Source organism: Nelumbo lutea, chromosome 3 (genome assembly GCF_056320005.1).
Source record: "Nelumbo lutea isolate HS-2025 chromosome 3, American lotus-T2T, whole genome shotgun sequence".
Taxonomy (NCBI): Eukaryota; Viridiplantae; Streptophyta; class Magnoliopsida; order Proteales; family Nelumbonaceae; genus Nelumbo; species Nelumbo lutea.
In genome coordinates, this window is record NC_142686.1 from 79299866 (window position 1) to 79322824 (window position 22959).

The 22959-nt window shown below is 40.8% G+C and overlaps 1 protein-coding gene across 1 annotated transcript; it reads left to right on the plus strand.

Moving 5' to 3' along the window:
* Window positions 1-751: 751 nt before the first annotated feature.
* Window positions 752-22711, plus strand: LOC148865924 (disease resistance protein Roq1-like). The gene is made up of 5 exons (XM_088974774.1): window positions 752-1436; window positions 18342-19437; window positions 20533-20790; window positions 20882-21868; window positions 21961-22711. The coding sequence occupies exons 1-5, from the start codon at window positions 880-882 to the stop codon at window positions 22429-22431; spliced, it is 3369 nt and encodes a 1122-aa protein (XP_088830900.1). The 5' UTR covers window positions 752-879; the 3' UTR covers window positions 22432-22711.
* Window positions 22712-22959: the final 248 nt, after the last annotated feature.

Consider the following 22959-nt stretch of genomic DNA (forward strand, 5'->3'; position numbering starts at 1 on the left):
AAAATTTAAATATTATTTCTTTTAATTTTTAGTTGGAATTGTTAATCATATATATGTATTGATTGTTTTGATGAACACAAAAGTTAGTAAACTCTATTTTATTTCATTAAATAACATAAAAGGTGAGATGGCTTAGTGGCTTAAAGTAGAAGTAAGAGATTTGGTGCTATCATTAATTAATTTGGGTTTAAGTCACACTATAAGCATTACGGGACAGGTTTGAGAAATTGTGAGGAAAAGTTAGACGAATTTGGAATTAAAGATACCTAGGCAAGTTCGAGAATGGGTAAGTTAATGCATGATATTGGTGCCAACTCCCGCCAAACACCTTCCAAATAGATTATTGGGAAAATTTTTGATTATTTCTCTATGCTTTGGGCCTAGTGCCACTTTGGTCTTCAAACTTTAAAATGCAATAATTCAATACCCAAACATAAAATGTGATAATTCAATAACTACTATTAACTAACTATTTAAATGTCATTCAAGTGTTATTTAGTTTTCTTTATCAATTATTTAAACATGGACAAAAAATTAATAGTCCCAAATCTTTGCCTTTTTCATTCAGAAAAGTTGAGATCATCTCTGAATAGGCATTTTGGTAACTCCAATTTTCCTGAATAGAAGAGGAAAGGATTTAAAAGTGTTAATCTTTTTGTCAATATTTGAATGGTTGATAAAAGAAAATTAGATGATACCCAAAAGCAAAAGGCATTTGTGTTTTTTTAAATGCTGGTTACCAATTGTTAACCTGTTTTGTCATGTTTTAAAAGTTCGAATATTCAATTGTTGCATTTTAAAGCTCTGGGAGGAAAGTGGCACTAAGCCCACCGATGGTCCGTTTCTGAATCATTTGGCGAGTGTCGACCGTTTGTTTCCATGGCGAAGACGCTGAAGAGGGCCCGAGAACCATTTCCATGGTCTTCTTCCAAACGGACCCGAGAAGCATCATCTTCATCAGTTTCTTCAACTTCTAGTTGGAATTATGATGTGTTCCTGAGTTTCAGAGGTGAAGACACTCGCAAGAACTTCACCGATCATCTCTACACAGCTTTAGTCCAGAAAGGGGTTTACACTTTTAGGGACGATGAGGAGCTAAGAAAAGGGGAAGAAATCTCGTCAGAACTATTGAAAGCAATCGAAGAATCAAGGATTTCAATTATCGTTTTCTCGAGGAACTACGCTTCCTCGAGTTGGTGCCTGGATGAACTGGTGAGAATCTTGGAGTGCCGTAGAAAGATAGATCAGAAGGTTCTGCCTGTTTTCTTTGACGTTGATCCTTCGGATGTTCGGAAGCAGACTGGGGATTTTGGAAAAGGCTTTACCAAACTTAAAGAGCGATTCACATTGGAGACGATGAAGGTGCTGAGGTGGGAGACAAGCCTCCAAGAAGCTGCCAATTTGTCCGGTTGGGACTTACGGAATGTTGCCAATGGGTAATAACTCTTGAAATACAGTACGGTATCTGGAGAGATAAATAGTTGTTACTCTTTAACATCACAAGTGTTTCTCATCCTGGTTTTCTAACCTCCAACATACATATTCCATTCGACGTTCTCCTATAGAATATTCAAATTGTCATTGGTAGAATTTGTTTGTGTTCAATTTCTATATATCAGTGAGAAAGATAGGTATGGCGAAAGTGGATTCATGTAGCCGACCCCATATAGTTGAGAGGCGCTTAGATGATAATGATGATGAGTAAGGAAGACCATATATTTTCTTTTTCTTATGTTTGTTGATTTCACAGTTTAACTATTCTATTGCTTTTAGTGAATATTTTAGATCTAGTACTACTATTAGATAGGCATGGGTGAACCAATGAGCCAAAAGGAACGAGGGGAGTAGATTCTCAGGAACGGCATTTAGGCTGGACAGTGTTATGTGGCCTATAGACTTTTGAAGTTAGTTGACGAGGTTAATGTAAGGATGTATAAGAGCGCTAGTTTGTGTGTTGGAGATGGAGATCAGACAAGCTCAAGAGGCTTTCTTGTTGGTCACGGATTAGGGCCTTTCTCTCTATCATGTGACTGTCATAAGAAAAGACAAGGTAATAAGTTAAAGAGGAGAGTAACATGCCAAGCAAGAAGGTGGGGTTTTTGTTCATTTACCTCTGATGCAGCAGAGAATCCAATGCATGCCTTAAGTTTATAGTTTTCAAAATCTTATGATTTAGGATAAAGTCCATGGTTCGATTTACAAATTCCAAGGGTTCTTATCTGAATCTTACTATTGAACTCTTTTGAAGGAGAAAAATTCTAGTGATTGTTGTTTGAATCTTGTGACCTGTCCAATTTTTGCAATTTAAGTTAACCTGACTTGGACCTAATTTTGTATCTTGTCATTCCCTTGTATTTTTCCAAAGTGTTTTTTTTTTTTTTTTTTGTAAAAAAATCTCCCAACTTAAGACTTATTTCACTTCTTGTTAACCTATTAAAGATATCTTGTGTTTATTATCTATTAATGTTCGAGTTAAAGAACCATTGTACAGATATTAATTAATTGATTTTTATCTACTTGATTGTATTATATGTTATTAGTATATAATATGTAAGTTTGAAAGACCATCTCAATGGCATACTCCACTGAATATAATTTTGGGTCTATGCGGTGAAGTCTAGTGAAATGGTGAGAGAAGAGAACTTCGGTTGCGATGGAGGAGAGGAGAGTTTCGTCCAGGCTGCTTGTTGACGTAAGTTTCAAGTGGAGGCCAAGTGGTTTGTGATGGGTCATGGATGAAATAAGAACAAGGTGTGGTGCTGAAACTCACTGAAGTTTCGAAGGCAACTATGCTATTGAAAGAAAAATCAGCCCTTTGGTTCAAAGGGTTTCTAGAAGGTGCTATCCATTTGAGAAGACAGATTAACTGGAAGGTGTTCAACAAGGAAGAAGACACAAGCTATTATGTTGAAGTAAAAGAAAATAAGAAAAAGGAGCATATGTAATGCTTTTTGAATCCTTTGGAGAGGGCAAACAATGATTGGTATGCTTTCCAGAAGCCAGAAATTGCTTTGAATAGAAGCTGGTTGCTGATGCTCTTCAACAGTTCTTGGAAAAACAGGGGATCTCCGACAGGTGAACGAATATGTCAAGAACAGGAACCGGTGCAAGACAAAATGTTGGGAAAAAGAAAAAACAGAGGTAGAAAATCCTGTAAATAATGCTGAAACAGGGTTGCAGTTAACTGAATCAAAGTTAAAAGAGCCTGTTGTCCCTGTAGATTCCTTTCAGTACTCATTTGTGATCCCAAGCTTGTCTCTAGAAAGTTTCAGAGAAGCCTAGGATCAAAAACTTGTGATAACCATGAAGAAAGAACTGAAAGATCCGGACTGGAAATTAATTCTGAAAGAATTGGAGAAGAGGATGTGTGTAAAAGAAACAACTACAATAAGACCATTTACTAAAGACAAAGCCATCTTGGACATAGGGGACAAGGAAATGGAGTTTACCACATTGGAAATGAGTGAAGGATGGGTGACGATTGGGAATTGGTGTCCCCTGTCCAACTATGTCTTAGAGAAGGATGGTGCCATTATAATCAAGTTATTAGGGCTGTTGTTTCACCTCTAGACAAAAACCACATTCGCCAAGATAACAAAAATTTTGGGTGGAGTACTGGAAGCGGTTAATCTAAGCAATCTTTCATGCTGCAAAACTCAGGTTGCTTGGAGTAAAGCCAGAAACGATACCAAGAACCTTGAAAATGCTCACGAGAGGCTACTGGTGTTGTGTTTGGGTAGCTTCGGAAGCCAAAGCGACGTTGTGGAGAGGTAGGAGAAAGAAGGAAGAGATGAAGAGGATGTGGAAGGGTGGTTGACGTGTGGTGGTGAGACAAAATAGGAATGGCGCCACATTGCGAAGAGAATAGGTCATATCAGGCGGTCAAAAGAGGAAGAAAGTTATTCAAAAACAATAGATCTAGATTGGATGGTGGGGAGGACTTTTGCAGATGTGGTGTCAAGAGGAGATGCTGTGTGGAACAAAAAACCTGTAGAAGTTGAAGAAGCTGGCTGGTTGAGTGGCCAGACTGGGGTTGGGTTGTGAGCTAACCTGAGTCAGTTCGGTTCAAGTTGCCATTGTCTAATGAGGGCATGCGACTCTTTAATAAGTCAAAGGCCACACTCTTACAAACGAAAATCAATTCACTGGAACCTATTTGAACAAGAGAACTTCTGTAGCTACACCTTGGGTGAGGACTACTGATTGCTGAAAAGGGGAAAAATGGTTTGGGTGCCGGTTTTTGAAGAGCAGTCCGCTACACTAGATAGGCCTAATCCAAAGTTTAATAGAGGTGAGAAAGAGGAATCCGGTTCAAACATTGGCAGGGAAAACTTCCATTTTGAAGGGGGTGTAGAAGTTAATTAGTCCTCAAGCCTTGGAAAAATTGATTCTACCAAGGCATGTAGAATGTTGGAGGATGAAGACTGGAGAACAGAGATACTGTTCGAGTAGTCCTACGAAGAAGCAGTGCAACTAGAACCTCTTGGCTCTGCAGAGTCCTTTACTGATTGCAAGATGGTTTCGGTTGTGCCAGAAAAAGATTAAGTGGACCAACCAATCCAGAGCCAAGTACAAGAGAAGCAAGATGGGATAGAAGGCACCAACTCAGTGCAGGGCGAGGAAGTTTGCTAAGCAAAGGCCACAAGGAGCTGAACAGAGTTTACCTGACCAGACGGTAGACCGGTCCAAGTTTGTAAATGGATTGGCTAGTGAAAGATTAGAACAGGGAGTTTCAAACCCATCAGTTGTTCCTTCTTCTGTTCCCTTTTCTGTTGTAGCTTTCGTTGTTGCTACTAATTGTACACCTCCTTGTGTGTTCTCCCATGTTTTTGTAGATCCATCTCTTGTTCAGGGTCTTGTGCTTGCTAAGATACAAATGACCAATTGCCTGTTCTCTTGATAGATACAAAAGAGAATGGTGAAAAAGATGAGGTGGAGAGAATTTGTGTAATGATTTTGGACAACCTAACAATCATGGTGTTTGAGGATGGATATGAGAACGTTGGAACTGAAAATATGAGTAAAAAATTGCAGGAACCGGAAAATGTATGCATTGGAAATTCTAATGGAAAAGGAGTTGATTGATTGGAGGATAAGAATAAGCTTGCAGAACAAAAGATGAGCTTAAGAAAGAAGAAGGAAGGCTATTGTTAAAAGCTTGAGAGGGTAAAAGTGTACTTGAGGAAGGATAATGTTCGGATAAAGTGAAGAAAAGGAAGAGTGATGTGGATAAATTGATGAGTGAAATAATGTATGGTAGGGAAGAAAATAGGAGAAAAGAAAGGAGAGGCAAGGGACAGCTAGAATGTGGATTAGGGAGTGCAACCAAGAGGAGGTTAATAAAGGATACTCTTAGAAAGGAGAAGTTGGATTTGGTATTGATTCAAGAAATAAAACTCTTAGAGGTTAACAGAAAATGGATTAGAAGTATATGGGAAATTAGAGGTTTGAGTTCGTCGTTCGTACCTTCTTGTGGTGCATCCGGAGGAATTCTCACCATTTGGAAAAATGAGGAGTTGGAATGTTTGGAAGAGTTGGTAGGACAATTATCTATCTTCATAAAGATAAGGAAACCCAATGATGGAAGGGAATGGGCTTAGATGAATGCTTATAGGCTAAATTCTTATAAAGAAATCTTTTATGGGAAGAGTTGGGGGCACTTAGAAGCTTATGGGATGGGTGTTGGTGTTTGGGAGGTGATTTTAATGTCATAGGTTTACTTCAGAAACTGACTAATCTAATCAAAGGATAACCACAAGCATGAAAAATTTCAATGCCTTTGTGGATGACTTTGAATTGAAGGATCTCCCATTGTTAGAAGTAGAGTATACTTGGTCGAATTTTCAAGAGTCTTTGACTTGTTCCAAACTGGACTGGTTCCTGTTTTCATAGATTGGGAAGAGATGCAGGAAAGTTTAGCCTCTTGAGACTTGTCTAGAGTAACCTTTGACCACTGCACTATTAGCCTAGCTTAGGATTTTCCCTATGATGGTCCCTCGCATTTCAGATTTGAAAACATGTGGAGGATCCAACTTTTGTAGAAAAGGTTAAGATCTGGTGGGGATAAGTCAAGCGTAGTGGTATGCAAAAGGGGTTAAGGTTCTCTAGATTCTTAAAGTTGAAAGAGAAAATTAAGGCTTGGAACAAAGAACAATTTGGGCGAGTGCCGAGTGGAAGAAACAAAGAAAAGAATTTCTTTAAGGATTGTGGAATTGGATAATAATGAAGCCTTAAGAGATTTTAGTGGAGTGGAAAAAGCGGAGAGAAGGAATCTAAAGATTGAACTGGAACGATTGTTAAGAACAGAAGAAATCTCTTGGAGGCAGAAGTCTAGATGTAAGTGGATTACGGAAGGAGATGGCAACACAAAATTCTTTCATTCTCTAGCTAGTGGATGAAGGAAGAATCAAATAACTAGCATTGAAGTGGATATTCAAGAGATAACAAGGGAGGAGGAAATAATTAAAGTATTTGTGGATCACTTCAAGGGTTTCTTTGCCACCTCTGGGGAGGGGAGATTAAATTTTCTAGATTTGAATTGGGACAGAGTTTTGGAGTATATTTTAACAAACCTAGAATTGGTGTTTACAATTGAGGAGATTAGAGCCAGTGTTTTCAATGGAAAGGTCCAAAGCTCTAGGACCGGATGGATTATGTATAGCTTTTTATCAAGATTGTTGGAATATCATAAAAGATGATCTAATGGGAGTTTTTAGTGAGTTTTTTCATAAAGGGGAAATCTCTCAAGCAGCAAATTCAACTTTCATTGCTTTAATCCCCAAGAAGAAAGTAGCTAAAGAACTTAAGGACTTTAGACCCATAAGAACTTAAGGACTTTAGACCCATAAGCCTAGTATAGGAAAGAAGAGATTGAGGAGGGAAAAGGGTTTAGTTTGCAAATTGGATTTAGAGAATGCTTATGATCTAGTGGATTAGTCTTTTCTCTTGGAAATCCTAGAAAGAATCGAGTTAGGTGATAAGTGGAGGAAGTGGATTAAAGGATGCTTAAGTTCTATTCACTATTCTATCTTAATAAATGGAGTGAGCAAAGATTTCTTTCCAGCTAAACGAGGATTGAGACAGGGAGACCCCTTATCCTGTTCACCCTAGTAGCAGATGTCCTAAGTAGGATGATTGTAAGCTGATCAAGATAGGTTATTGAGAGATTGGAGGGTAGGGCAAAATGAGGTGACAATCACTCATTTGCAGATTGTAGATTACATAATTTTGCTATGTGAAGGAGGTGATCAAAACAATTTGATGAATTTAAAGGAACTCATAACTTTTGAGTTTGTATCCAATCTGAGGGTCAATCTTGGGAAGAGTTGTGTAGTAGGGATAAATACAGAAGAGGAAGAATTAAGAAGTTGAGTAGAGATTTTGGGGTGTGATGTAAGGAACTGGCCCTTGGACTATCTTGGTCTTCTGTTGGGGGGAAACCCGAGGTTTTTTTTGAATCAGGTAGTAGAGAGATTCACTAAAAGACTATCACTATGGAAAAGGAATTACATTTCACTGGGAGGAAGGATAACTTTGATCAAGGCAACTTTAGCTAACCTACCCATCTATTACCTCTCTACTTTTAGGATTCCAGACAAAGTTGCAGGTCAACTAGAGAAGATCATGAGAGAGTTCCTTTGGGAACCGGGGGATGAGAAGAGAGACCATTTGGTGAAGTGGGAGCAAGTTAGCAAACCGAAAGAGGGGGGTGGATTTGGAATAGGGAACCTATTTGTAGGAAAAAAAACAATTCAAGGGAAATGGTTATGGAGATTCCCTTTGGAGAGTGACAGGCCTTGGCATAAGGTAATTGAAAGCATTCACGGGACACTTGATAATGGATTGGATGGAAAAGAAATTTCTTCCTCGGTGGTTCTTTCTCATTGGGAATCAATACAGGTAGTATACACAACTTTCATTAATTTCAGTAGATTTGATGTGGGATGTGGGACTTGAATATTGTTCTGGGAAGACCTGTGGTTGCCTGAAACCCCTCTTAAATTTGCTTTCCCTAAGCTATTCTCATTGTCTAACTATAAACAGCAGCCTATTTCGAGGTTAGTTACCTTTTCTCCTTCAGGGGTAAGTTGGGATTTTGGCTTTAGAAAGGGGACTGAGGGATGATGAATGTGAAGCACTTATCCAATTGTTGGACAAACTTCATTTAACCTTTTTGGATCAGTCAGTGGAGGACACAAGAGTTTGGTGTTGTACTCCCAATGGGGTTTTCAGTTGTGCTTCTTTCCTCAATGCTCACAGTCCAATAATGTGGGTGAAAACTTCATTGTGAAAGAAATATGGAGCAAGCTCATCCCACCTAAAATTTAGGATTTATGTTGGGAAGTCTTTCTTGGCAAGGTAAACACTAGTAATATGCTCCAGAAAAGAAGGCGATACAAATGTGCCTTTCTAATGGTGAATCCATATCTCATCTATTGCTATTTTGCCCTTTTGTGCTTTGTGTTTGGGACCTTTGTTGTTCTCTTTTGGGATGTAGGTGGACCTCTCCACACGATGTAGTGAGCCTTTTCAGCCCAAGTTTCTTAAGGCAACTTAGAAGGAGAGGAAGAATTATGTGGAGAGCAATTCGGGTTGCAGTTGTGTGGACTGTTTGGGAGGAAAGGAATGGGAGAATTTTCAATGACAAATGTAGATTGAAAGAGGAAATGGTTGAAGGCTTGAAGCCATAAAAAATCAGAGCAGCACATTCGATAAAGACACTTGATCTATTCAAAGAATTTTCAGTGAATGATATATATTGGGGACATAGTCTGAAGTGGCATCTTTTTCTATGAGTAAGGAAAAGGTTGTTTTGGATGGATGCTACCGGTGGCTAACAAAATAAAATTAAATTTTGATGAAATCTCCATAGGAAGCATAGGAATGGCAGGCATTGGAGGAGTATTTAGAGACTATACAGGGAAGGTTTTGGCTATGTTTTCAGGACCTTTGGGACTGGGAGATTCACTGAAGGCTGAGCTGATGGCATTACTACAAGGATTACAAATTGCTAAGCAATCGAATTTTCAACAATTGGAAGTGGAGGGAGATTCAAAGATGATCATTTCTTGGGCCAGGAGTAAGCAACTTGTGCCATGATCTATAGGCATGAGGTTAGGGAAATAGAAAGCATCAAATAGGAGTTGGATATATCTTTCGAGTGGATTAGGACAGCAAATGGGATGGCTGATACTTTAGCAAAATAAGGAATATATAGACAACAACTGTTATGGGCACAATTGTAATCTTGTAACTTTGTCAGGTCTGGATTGTTATTTGGGTGGATTTACCCTTTCATTGTATTAACCAGCTTCAAAATTTAATATAATTCTGAATTTCTCGCTGATTAAAAAAAAGGTCTATGCTCAAGTATTGTCAGGAAGAAGGAAACCCAGTGCTGATGCACATGGGCATAGGTTGGAATGAGACTAAATTGTCTAAGCTAGCAGTAGAACCTGACTTTGAATGGCATAAGCGAGCCTTAGCCCAGCTGCCATAGGAATACTTAGATCTCTTTAGGAAGCCACCAAAGCTTTCTCCTAGTTGCCCAGTGGACCATAGGATTTTTCTGTTACTGATAAAAAAAATGGACCATAGGATACCAATATACCCCGGAGCACCACCAGCCAATTTCAGAGCATATCAGTATCCACTCTTTCAAAAGGTGGAAATTGAAAAGATGGTTTCTGAGATGTTTGCAAAGAAACAAATCCAGGCCAACAATAGCCCATCCTCAATGGTTCGTTTGGTCAAGAAGGATGGCTCTTGGCAGTTTTGTGTTGATGAATTATTAGAAGAATTGAAAGCTGCTACAATTTTCTTTAACCTGGATTTGAGGTTAGGTTACTGTCAAATAAGAGTACATCACGATGATGTCCACAAGACAGCATTCAGGACCAATGAGGTTCACTACTAGTTCATTGTCATGCCATTTGGGTTGTCAAATGCACCCTCAACCTTTCAGGCACTCATGAAGGAGACTTTTTCCCCTCATCTCCATTGGTTTGTCTTGGTTTTTTTTTTTTTTTTTTTTATGACATCTTGGTTTATAGCATAAATCCGGCTTCCCATTTGGGTCACCTCCACACCACTTTTGAGGTACTGTGTACCACAATTATATGCCAACGAATCTAAATGTTCTTTTGGTTAATCTCATGTACATTATTTGGGACATATTGTAGAAAATGGAAGGATCATGGCTAACCCAAACAAGGCAATGGTTATTGATGGAGCGCGATCTCGCCGGTCTTAGCTGTCCGCTGCCTTGCTTCCGAACGGGGTAGCAGGGAACCTGAAACGGAGGAGATGGAGAAGCTCCGGGGGGAACCCGGTGTAGAGGCTCCGAAGCTCAAGTTAGAATCCTTCAAAAGCAAGGTAATACCAGATAGCGCAAAGTTTGCATACCTCTGTTGTCGGGGGGTAGGGGCTCTTATAGTCACTTCGTGCACTCGTTCCGGGGCCCTTGTCAGGTCGAGTATGATTACCCTTGTGCTTGTCAATTCGGCCGTCGTCCTTTCTGCTGAGACAGAACCGTCACTGCCTAACCGTCATCTAACTGGAGATGGCGGTGTCAGTGGCGGTGGCAGGTGGCCGTTTAGGGTGCTGCCGCCAAACGTCAGATCCCAAGTCAGTCAGGCGCGGCGCCCTTGGGCACGAACTTCCTTAGTGTCAGGCGTGGTACGACTTGTTTGGTTTTGGTGCCAAGTGATGCGAAGTGCTGAGCGAGGCGGTCTTGAGCTTGGAGGTATCTATAGGGCAGGTCAGTTCGGCGAAGTGTATCCCGAGCTGTTACAAGGTGGGTCAGTTCGGTGAAGTGTATCCCGAGCTATTACAAAGTTTGGCGAAGTATAACCCGAGCTGTTACAAGGTGGGTCAGTTCGGTGAAGTGTATCCCGAGCTGTTACAAAGTTTGGCGAAGTATAACCCGAGCTGTTACAAGGTGGGTCAGTTCGGCGAAGTGTATCCCGAGCTGTTACAAGGTTAGTCTGGCGAAGTATAACCCGAGGTGTTACAAGGTCAGCTCGGCGAAGTGTATCCCGAGCTGTTACAAGGTGGGTCAGTTCGGGCCCCCGGTAGGGAGTTTAGTCCGCTCGTCCCCTTGTTCCCGCCTAAGCTTGGCCCCTTTTGCCGAGCTGTTGTTTCTGCCACGTGTTACGTAATAGAGAGGTCGGGTCAAATCTTCCTTCATCAATTGCCCCCCACTCCTTGCGCCGGGGGTCTTGCCATGATGCGGGGAGTTTTCGCGAGGTAGCAGGTGGATTTGTCCCGTCCTTCGAACCTTCACTGCACGAGATGCTTTTGCTAGGGTTCTTTCGATTTCCGAGAAGGATGGAAACGTGCTTTTTTAAGAACGCTGGTGGTTGTGACGGCGCGCGTTTTAAATTTCAAACCAATTCGCGCTGCTGGGACGTGACAGCGGGTCATTTCAAAAAGGCGCGCCGCTGCTGTACGTGCACGGGCGACTGTCAGGGAGACGTGCGGCGCGTCAGTTTCGGAAAAGACGCGTGTCGAAGCGACGTCGGTTTCAAAAAGACGTGCGCTGACGTTTCGCTTTTCTCGGAAAGACGTGCGCCAATCACGTCTCGACCTTAAGGGTTGTGCGGTCGGTAAGAACGTGGGTCGTCGGATCGTCTTCGGTCTGCACGGTCGATTCTTGGTTACTGTAGCTATAAATAGTGGGGGACCTCGGTTGGTTTGTCACTTCTGCGGTTTGTCTACTGAGTTCGCGTCCAACCTTTCAGCTCGTGTCCATGTCTTTTCCAGCTCGCGTCAAGGCTGGTTATACAGTCTTCACGGTTCTTTGGCTTGTTCTTCAAACTTTCCGGTGAGTACTTTCTTGAATCCGTCTTTTCCCCAATGTCTAGCTTTGATAGCTCAGACGATTCTTCGAGTAGGGCCGACGTAGGTTCCACCAACCGAGCCGTGTCCCCAGACTGCCTCAGTGATCCTGAGGTGGAGCTTGAGGACTACGAACCAGTAGGTCGAGTCGCTTCGGGCAGTTTGGCGTCTACCTCCCGCCGAGGTCGGATGCTAGACCGGTTTGGCCCATCGACCATGATGCCTGAGGGGCTTCAATCCATACTTCTGTCTTACAATCTTCCTGGGGGGTACACATATTTTATTCCTTCGGGTAGCTTTCCTTGGGAACACGGTCCTGACGAGATCGTGATTTTTCGAGAGCAGCTCGCTGCAGGGTTGCGACTTCCTTTCCATCCCCTTCTCGTCGAAGTCATAAACCACTTCGGTGTCACCATTGGCCAGCTTCATCCGAACTCTATTCGGAACCTGGTGGGGACAGTTTCCCTTTTTTGCGAACAGAACTTCCCCTTAGACTTAGAGATATTCTCCTCTATCTTGATGCTCAAGAGACAGGCGGGTTCTCTTCCTGGGGGGAGACGGGCGTATTACCTTTCTCCTCGCTAGGGTCTTAAGCTTCTGCACGATCTTCCTAATAAGGTCCCGGCTTGGAAGTAGGACTACTTCGGCGTGCGAAGTGCACAAGGATGGCCCTTTCAGACTGGGTGGGGTGAAGCCGCTCCCGATATGGGCGTAACTCTCGATAAAGAGACGGTGAAGGGTCTCCGGCAATGGGCACGGCAAGGCTTAAAGTGCCACCACTACTTAACGGAGGCCAAGCTTATTGCAGCCGGCCTGAGTTCGGGTAGGTTTCTAGCTATGCGGTTTCTTGCTTGCTTTGTTCTTTCATTTTTTCTGATGTCGAACTCGTTTCTGCAGGTGTGATGGACGCAGAGAGAACTCGTGGGGGGCGTTTGTTTCAAGGTATGAAGAGGAGGAAGCGGGTCGCCAAGCGAACTCGTACCGAGCTGCCCCTGAATGAGGAGCCCCAAGTTCCAGACCATACGCCGGAGGATCTGCCCAGGGAGCCCGAAGTGACTCCACCGGTGCACGAAACTGCCAGGGCGCCTTACGCTAAGACCACTCATACGGGCGCTCCTGCGTACTCAAGTGCTCCTGCTCACTCCGGGTCTGCTCATACGCGGGCTGGGCCCTCAGGCTTGGGAGCTCAAGGGGAGTTTAGGAGCGTGTTGGTGCCGAACTACGCTCTTCAGAAGAGTAAGGACGCTACTTTCCCTGAGGAGGTCGCGGCGTGGATCGATCTTCCCTTGAATCAGGTCGCTTGCCGCGCCGTAACACATGCCATGGTGGTAAGTTAGATTCCGTCTTCCTTTTTTTATTCTGTTGCTTCTGCTGTTATTTGCTCACTTGTTTCTTTTGGTAGGTGAATTCTTCGATTCATGCCTTGGCGGCCCAAGTGGAGAGGAGCTCGCGACAGGCTGCTGAGGCTGCTGAGGCGGCTGCTTATGCTGCTGAAGAGGCTGCTCGCGTTGCGATGGCCAGGCAGGCGAGGTCTCAACGTGACGCCGAGGCCATGGGGGTAGTTGTCAAGCATATGGCGGACTTGAAGTTGGATTTGCAGCATCAAGTCGAATATCTTCAAGAGGACATCAGGGAAAGAATACAGATTTTTTCCCAAGGCATTGAAGACGCCAAGAAGAAGGCAGTTGAAGATTACATTGCCTCTCCGCGTTTTGACAATCTGATGGTGGACTCTTACAGGAGGGGGTTCAAGTTGAGCCGGTGGATGATCCGGAATACGTACCCTGACCTCGATGTAAGTGCCATAACCACTTCGCGTATAACTCAGGAGATGGCCAATGCTGCCGATGGCGAGCCAGACTCTGAAGGAGAGGCAGGGCCTTCGGGTGTTGTTGAAGTGCCTTCCGATGGCGAAGAAGTGGCTCCGGGCATGTAAATTTTTTTTTTTTTTTGCCAATGTACTGTTTCTTGCAATGGAGTGTCTTTTTCCCCTTGCTCATCTTCCCCGAGCTGTTTCTTTGCCACTGTCCGGGTTATTAAATTTCCGCGGTCTTTTATGCCGCAAACTGATTTTTTGCCGAGCTGATAATATGCTCTTCTTTGCTTGTTTACGCCGAAGTTCCTCTTGGCTTGCCTTGTGGCACATAGGGCCTGATTTCGTCCACTTTGCTTGGTGGTTTATAGGTAGTATCGCTTTAAGTTCACGATGTTCCACGCTCGAGGTACTCGTTTGCCTTCCAAGGTTTCGAGTTCGTATGCCTCATGGTTAGGATGTGCTTTGGGTAGTTGGAGTTAAGAATTTTTAGCTCCTTCACCTGTAACTCTAATTTTCTCAATCATTAATAAGGTTCATTGTTATTGATAAAAAAATAAAAGAAAATCTTCCTGAAGGGAAGGAACCAGTGGGATGTAAGTGGATATTCATAGTGAAGCATAAGGCTGATGGAACTATTGAAAGATACAAGGCCAGATTGGTGGCAAAAAGTTTTACACAGGTATATGGAGTAGAATATGCAAAGACATTTGCTCCAATAGCCAAGATGAACTCTATCAGAAATGATTCAGAATTCTTCTCTCATTGGCAACAAATCTTGATTGGGAACTTCACCAATTGGACATTAAGAATGCTTTTTTGAATGGTGCCTTAGAAGAGGAAGTGTACATGACCCAACAACCTCCAATTTTTTGTGCCAAAGGACGTGAGCAGAAAGTGTGCAGGTTAAAAAAATCTCTATACGGGTTGAAACAATCACCTTGGGCCTGGTTTGGTAAGTTCCACCAGTTCAACAGATGGGGTTTCAACAATGCCAGTCAGACCACACTTTGTTTGTGAAGAAAGGTGAGGGAAAATTGCAGCTTTAAGTGTGTATGTGGATAACATAGTGATCACAGGAGACTAGGAGACTGAAATACAGAAACTGAAGAAGTTCTTAGCCACTCAATGTGAGGTGAAAGATCTAGGACCCTTACGTTATTTCCTTGGAATTGAAATTGCACGCTCTCAAAAGTTCTTAGCCACTCAATGTGAGGTGAAAGATCTAGGACCCTTACGTTATTTCCTTGGAATTGAAGTTGCACGCTCTCAAAAGGGCATCTATATTTCCCAACGAAAATATGTACTGGATCTACAAAAAGATACAGGCAAGTGAAGGGATAGGATATCCATCACATGGACGCCCAAAGAATGCGGAATAAGGGGGGCGAATTTCAAAATTTTCTCCCATCTTTGCAGGGAATCACATTCCCTAATTTAGAAAAACATATTTTTCAAGGATCAATTTTGAACCATTAACCAAACCAGATCTGAACCAAAAAGGAGGGAGGATGTACCTGATACAGAGAAATAGTATCTCCCAATGAAGGTGTTCATGCCCAAGGAAGGATCCAAAATCTGCTCTCACTGAAGATGGTGCAGTGCAGGATGGAGCAGAATCAGCAATGTTGTTCCAAAAGAACTTGACCCTTCGCAAGAATCAATAGGATGGCTTGTGAATACAGCTCCAATCAATCTTTTTCCCCAAAAGATTGGTATCAAGATCAAATCTTGATTACTCCTGTAGAGAGTAGGAAATTGAACTATTGGAGGCAGCAAGAGAGTATTCGCAGGGTGCAGAATTCTCTCTTCTTATGATTTCAGTTCTGAAGACAAGAGTTTTGGATTGCATATCTAAAGGCTGCCGCCCCCTCCTTTTATAATCTTAAAGGGATCAGCTCCTAATCCCATTAGGAGTTGCTGATCCAAATCATATTTGGATTAGAAGTCCCTTTAAGTGATGAGGGATAACCCTTATCTTATCTGCAGATCAGATCAGCCATCTCCTAATCTAATTAGGAGGCTTTCAGATCTAAATCTTATTTAGATTTTGGACTCTCTAAGTGGATAGGGTCTAGGCCCAATCTTATCAGCTGATCCATCTCAGAATTTGCCTCTTTTAATTTGACTGATCAAATCAACCTAGTTCGAAATGGGCTTAAGGCCCATTTAAGGTTATGTATTCACTTAGCCTTCCAAACTGCTGCCCAGTTGGGCTTCCTTGTATGGCGTGGGACCCAAACATTGATCTACACATCAGCCACATGGGTTCAGCCCAGCTTTTGTTTGAAGGCCTGGCCGAATACATTGTTATGGACAGTGCACCCCCTGAAACCCATCTTATGGGCTCCTTGGGCCCAACACTTACCCTAAGTAGTCCCTAGGCCAAGCCACCTTGTAACACCCAGGGACTGTGGGCAGATGCAAGATTAACCCATCAGGTATTATCCTCAATGGTTTTACACTTAACCCCTCAGCCCATAATGATCATACAATGCTCGACAAGAGAGGACCTCTCCCTCGGCTGCATGGAACAATGTTGCACTCTCCGCTTACATGGATCTCGGGAATTAAAACCTTTTGCAAATCATTTTGAAACCATAATATATATACTTTTATATCTCATATAAAATATATTTTGCTAAACAAATCTTAACGATTGAAATCGGTTGCCGGTAGTCTTGGTTTCCATCAGTGAGAGTGCATCCCCGATCATTACCTTTGTCCGACAAAGGGGTTGATCCTGTCACTATGATCACCCACTCAGATGAATTCTCAAACTGTCCCAACATACCCAGGTTTTGACCCCCGCTAAGGATCTCACTGAATGGTATATCAAAGACAATCCAATCCAACACCTAGTGCAGTATCATAATCGAGTCTAGGGGTCGGGTGTAACTTTCCAGTTTTGCCCATCAATCTCCAAGGTCCAGGGCAATACTGGAAATCTGGTCCAGTTCATAGATTCAATTAATCCTACACTGTATGTGCTTAGGGTCTCACCCTCGCAACTGAGACAGGCCACCCCAACCGACTTGGTGGCACCACAGTGTCAGCCTTGTCAGGATAGGTCTCCCCAGACCGACCCACTGGCTGTGAATATTCTAAACTAACACGAGTCTCATTAAGTGTCCAGTTTAAGGGTATTACACAGAAACATACCAAGGGAACATGAATCAAATATGCACTTTTATTCATTTACAATAAACTTATAAAGTACATCATTCTGATTGAAGCTAAGGGCATACAAAACTGTCTAACAACATGCTAGGGGTGAAACCAAAGTGACTCGCCAATTGAACCTAACCATCAGCTGGGAGACAATCAGGGGGAGTTCTTGAAAGATGTGAAGAAGTTTCAGAGACTTGTAGGGAGACTCTTATATTTGCTTATGACCAGACCTGATATTGCTTATGTAGTGGGTGTTCTTAGTCAATTCACGCACAACCCTAGGACAACTCACTTTGAAGTCGCAGAGAGAATCCTTAAATACCTCAAGAAATTTCCAGGAGCTGGTTTGTTTTTCTAGAAACATAGACATTTAAAGGTGGAAGTATATACTAATGCTGATTGGGCAAGGGCAGTCGATGACAGAAAGTCTACTAGTGGGTATTGTACCTTTGTAGGAGGTAAATTGGTCACCTGGAGGAGTAAGAAGCAAAGTGTGGTGGTTAGATCCAGTGTTGAAGCAGAATACAGAGCTATGTCTCATGGAGTTGCTGAAATCATGTGGATAAGAAACCTGTCAGGTGACTTGGGTTTTGCAGCCAACAACCCCATGTCACTCTATTGTGACAATAAAGCTACTATCAACATTGCTGCTAATCTAGTCCTCCATGATAGGACGAAACACATTGAAGTGGATAAGCATTTTATTAGAGAAAAACTTGTGAGTGGAGAAGTATGCATTCCATATGTCAACTCAAGGGAACAACTTGCAGACATCTTCACCAAGGGTCTTCAACATGTGCGGCATAATGATTTGTGTGACAAGTTGGGAATGATTGACATCTATGCTCCAACTTGAGGGGGAGTGTTGAAATAGCTTATTTTATGTCTTATTTATTATATTCTGTCTTGTTAGGGTTTGTTTGGTTGTTTTAAAGTCTTTTTTATTTTTCGTTATTGTACTTTACTTACAGCAAAGGCATAAGGGTCTTTTCCCTTTTATTTTAGATGCCCTATAAATACTAATAGAAGCTAGCGCCGCCAGTACTGTTCCATTGTTGCCAATCTCTTCGCTTCTCTTCTATCTTCTATCTTCTCTCTTCTTCTCTTCTCTCTCTCTTATTTCTAGTCAGTTTTGTTGTCAAGACTTACATAGATTTAATTTTTCCTTTCCTGTGAACTCAACATAATTGAAAAATGAAAATTTTACAATTTGATTCTTTTTGAACTTTGATTCTGAAAATGAATTCGTCATCATCATCAACATCCAAGCCTATTCCAACTATGTGCGGTCGACTACATGAATCCTGTTTCGCCAGTCCTTCGTGTTTAATGCCATACTCATTGTTAAATTATTGGTGCTTAAATCATTTCTTTCTACTTCTACCAATGTTATTAATATACTTGATACCAATATTAAAACTAAAGCTCATGAGATTTACTTTATGTTTCTTCGCATCTTTATGGCTTCTTGTAACTGGACATTTATAGTGCTTCTATCTTTCTTTATTGCATTTTGCAGACATCAGGCCAAATTTATTCAAGAAATTGTTGAAGAAGTTATGATGAAATTGAATAAAACGTTCTTAGATGTTGCTAATTACCCGGTTGGATTAGATTCACGTGTAGATGACTTGTTGGCACTATTAGATGTTGGATCAGACAATGTTTGTATTATAGGAATTTGGGGAATAGGTGGAATAGGTAAGACAACCTTAGCCAAGGCTGTCTATAATCAAATCTTTCACAGTTTCAAAGATAGCAGTTTTCTTGCAGATGTTAGAGAAGTTTCAAAACAACATAAAGGTCTGATTCAGCTGCAAAAACAGCTTCTTTCAGATATCCTAATGAAAAAAGACATAGAGGTCAGAGACATTCCTAGCGGAATTAAATTAATTAGAGACAGACTATTCTCAAGAAAGATACTTCTTGTTCTTGATGATGTGGATCATTCAGACCAATTAGATGCATTAGCTAGAGAACATAGCTGGTTTGGTGCAGGAAGTAGAATTATCATAACAACTAGAGATGAACATTTGCTGAATTTGCTTCAAGTGGATGAAAAATACAAGGTTAAGGAATTGTCTCTTGTTGAATCTACTGAGCTCTTTAGTCACCATGCCTTTGGAAAAGACCATCCCAAAGAAGATTATCTGGAGCTCTCAAGCCATGTGGTGCATTATGTTGGAGGGCTTCCTTTAGCACTTAAGGTTTGGGGTTCTTTTCTGTTCGACAAAGAAAAGGATGAATGGGAAAGTGCATTGGAGAAGCTTAAAAAGATTCCTAAGGATGAAGTTCAGAAGAAACTGAAAATCAGTTTTGATGCACTAGATGAAGAAGAGAAAAGTATCTTCCTTGATATTGCATGCTTTTTTATTGGAATGAATAAAGATTATGCAATTAGAATACTAGATGGTTGTGGTTATTCCACAAATATAGGAATTGGTGTTCTTATTCGTAAGTCCCTCCTAACAGTTGAAGTAAACAAGCTGGGAATGCATGATCTAATTCGAGATATGGGGAGAGAGATTGTTCGTCAGGAATCCCCCGAGAAGCCTGGAAATCGCAGCAGATTGTGGGATCATGAGGATATCCATCAAGTCTTACTGAAACACAGTGTAAGAATTGTTGCACAGTTCTTTTATTTTTTTAATTGCATGTTATTAACTAACTTTTGTTGTTGTGTTAATTTTGACAATAAATAATGAGCAGAATAATAATAACACTCTTTTTACATGTCTGGAGGCTATAAATATGCCCCCTACCTCATTCTTTTCGTATGTTATTACACTAATCTTTTTGTGTTTGATATTGTTAAAGAGAGCTAAAAGAAAATACTCTAGAATCACAACAACTAGTTCTATCAGAAAACAATGATGAAAGAAACAGGAAATTAACAAATTTCATGTCAAAAAACAGTTAGTCATTTGTTTTTTTGGTTCTATGCCAATTAGAGGAATGGGACAATTGACCAAACAGCATCCTACATATTTGTCGAGAAGCTAGCCAATAGATCTCAGGACAGATCTAAAAATAAAGGGAAAACAGAGAGAAAACTGGAAAGAACAAGCAGAAAATAGCAGCAAAGGAAGAGAAGAGAGAATAGTAGAGAAGAGGAGCAGAATAGAATAGTTCTGCCACCTCAAACAAATGAGAAAAAATAACTTAATATAGGATTTGATGAGAGAGAATGGGAATTAATACCTTCAATATAAGATTTAATGAGAGGGAATTAAATGAAGTGACAAGTAATTCAACTTACATTTTCTACCCTCAAATTAGAGAGGACCAAATTCAAAATAGCAGTATTTTAGTCAGAAAGAAAAGTTTTACAAGCTCATTTGTAATTCTGTAGTGAGAAGAAATACTTTAAATATGGGATTTAATGAGAGAGAATGGAAGTTAATACCTAAAATCAAGGTTTTATTTTTTTTTCGCCAACTGGTTCAGGGGAGCCGGTTTAGGTCTTCGCCACACCCTGAACTGGTCAGACTACCGAGGGGTGTATCGGTGGGGTGCCAGAACAATATGTATCGGCCGATATGGGCCGATACGTGTCGATACTTTGAACCTTGCCTAAAATATAGTCAGAAAGAAAACTTACACAAGCTCATTCATACTTGTAATAGTAGTATAGATTTTCTGTGCCTGTATGCATGTTAATGTGTGTACATCATCTTGCTTCTGCACTTAATCAATAATATTGTTATCAGGGAACAGAAGCAGTGAAAGGCCTAGTCCTGTCGAGGTTATTTGATGAACAGTTCAGTACTAGAACATTTGCAGAGATGAAAGAACTAAAACTGCTCCAACTTAATTATATATGCCTTAAGGGGACATATCAATATCTTTCTAGAGATTTAAGATGGCTCTGTTGGCATGGGTTCCCTCTAAAATATATACCAAGTGATCTTCATTTGGAGAGGCTTGTTGTTCTTGATATACAGTACAGTAAACTGAAGGAAATAAAGGTTTGATAAAATATCCCTTCTTTTTTTCTTTGGATTAATTTATTTATTTCAGAGAAACTAATTTGTGTTAACTGTTTTTAATTGGTTGCAGGTTCATCTGAAAAATTTGAAAATCTTTAATCTTAGCCATTCTCAATTCTTAACCCAAACACCAAACTTCTTAGGTTGCCCAAATCTAGAGATTTTGATCCTTGAAAATTGTACAAGGTTGTTTGAAGTTCATCATTCCATTGGAAATCTCAGTAAACTTGTTTATTTGAATCTGAAAGACTGCAAAAACCTTAGGAATCTTCCTAGCAGCCTTTGTAGATTAGCATCTCTTAAAAGCCTCATTCTGTCTGGTTGCCCAAATCTTTGCAAATTGCCATCTGAATCTTGGCAGTCATCATTATGGTCTTGGGTTTTACGGAGAGAAGGTCCCCTTACTCAGTTACCAATTCCATTCTCCTATTTATTCTCCTTAGAAAGTCTAGATCTCAGAGACTGCAATTTGTTAGAAGGCGCAATTCCAAGTGATCTTAGGAGCTTATCATCATTGAAAATACTCGACTTAAGGCAGAATAACTTGAGCAACCTACCAGCCAGCATAAGTCAACTTTCTCAACTCTGTGAGATTAGATTGAATAATTGCTTTAGACTTGAATCAATCACAGAGCTTCCATCATGTTTAAAACGGTTAGAAGCAGATCATTGCATTTCGTTGGAGAGAATAACAAACATCGGAAGTTTGACCTCATTGGAGTATTTAAGTTTAGACAACACCAACTTTTGCAACCTACCTGATGACATAATTCAACTTCCTAATCTCAAATTGCTTCAATTACGAGGATGCTCAAGGCTTCAAACACTTCCTCAGCTTCCATCATCTGTACATACCTTGTACCTGACGAAGTGCCCTGCATTAGAAAGCTTGAATATATCGGGCTCAGAGGGCATACAATTTTTTCATCTTATGAATTGTAATAAGCTAGTTCAGATTCAGATTCCAAGGAGGTTGAAATCTGAGGGGAAACTTGTCATGAGTGGTTGCAACAATTTGATGCATTCTTGTAGGAAGAATCTTTTGAATCTTCTCCAGGTCTCTCTTACTATGTCCATGTCTGTTTGTTTCTATATATGTGGTCTGGAACCTCTAGAAATTATTAACTTTCACTGGTTTACTTGCAACAGGAAACATTTACAACCAATAGGTTTGACATATTTCTTCCTGGGAGTGGGATTCCAGATTGGTTCAGCTACCAAAATATGGGGCCTAAAGTATCCTTTGAAGTGCCATCGTTTGTGGGTCGCAAGATTCAAGGGCTATTCTTGTGTGCTGTATTTTCCCCAGGACCACCACCTTCAGCTAGCATTGCTACTCACGTCATGCTTGTTAATAAAACCAAAGGTTTTAACTGGCTTGAAACTCCAGGAATTCATTCTTCATCAAGAGACCACATGTGGGTGTTCTCAATGCCACATATTGCAAGTGCAGTTTCTAAAAGTGGAAAATGGTTGGAAGGTGGGGACCAAGTGGAGCTTACAATAGGAGGTGCGAAAAGGTGCGGGATCCATCTGACTTGCGTGCCTGACGATATGATTCCCAGACCCAGTCCCAATCCGTCCACCATCAGTGGAGATGAATCAGATCCTGTTTCCTAAAAGAATTGATAACCGAGAGGGCAGCATTCGTCACAATGTCATAATATATGTATATATATATATATATGTATGCAGAAAATTTGTATATATCAATTAGGAGTTTGACTATGCTGGAAATACATAATACCAAAAAAACTTGGGGTCCGTTTGGTCTGCAGATAGGATTGGAATTGGAATCACTTATTGTTGATATCAATCAGGAATTGGAATCGGATTCCAATTTTTGTTGTTTGGTTCATTTGGAGTTGGAATTGAAATCAATTGAAAAATTTGAATTTTATATTACTATATTTATTACTAGTAGGACCCTGTGCGATGTACGGGCTTTGTTTCAATCATTAGTTTTTGAGTTGTGTTTAGCACGTTACACCCTAGTGAGACAGGGTAAATTGCTATTTTATTTTCTGTTAGTCATTAATAAGTTTATTTTAATAATTATTTTATTTATAATTTTGTAATTGTTAATAACATAAATTTTGTTAGTTTTTAATTTTACCAATTTTAATAGGATTTAAGTTAATTAGTATG

Coding starts and splice junctions, on each gene's coding strand:
- LOC148865924 (XM_088974774.1), top strand. CDS start 880: ATGGCGAAGACGCTGAAGAGGGCCCGAGAACCATTTCCATGGTCTTCT. Junction 1,437..18,341: donor TTACGGAATGTTGCCAATGG/GTAATAACTCTT, acceptor TGCATTTTGCAG/ACATCAGGCCAAATTTATTC. Junction 21,869..21,960: donor ATCTTTTGAATCTTCTCCAG/GTCTCTCTTACT, acceptor TACTTGCAACAG/GAAACATTTACAACCAATAG.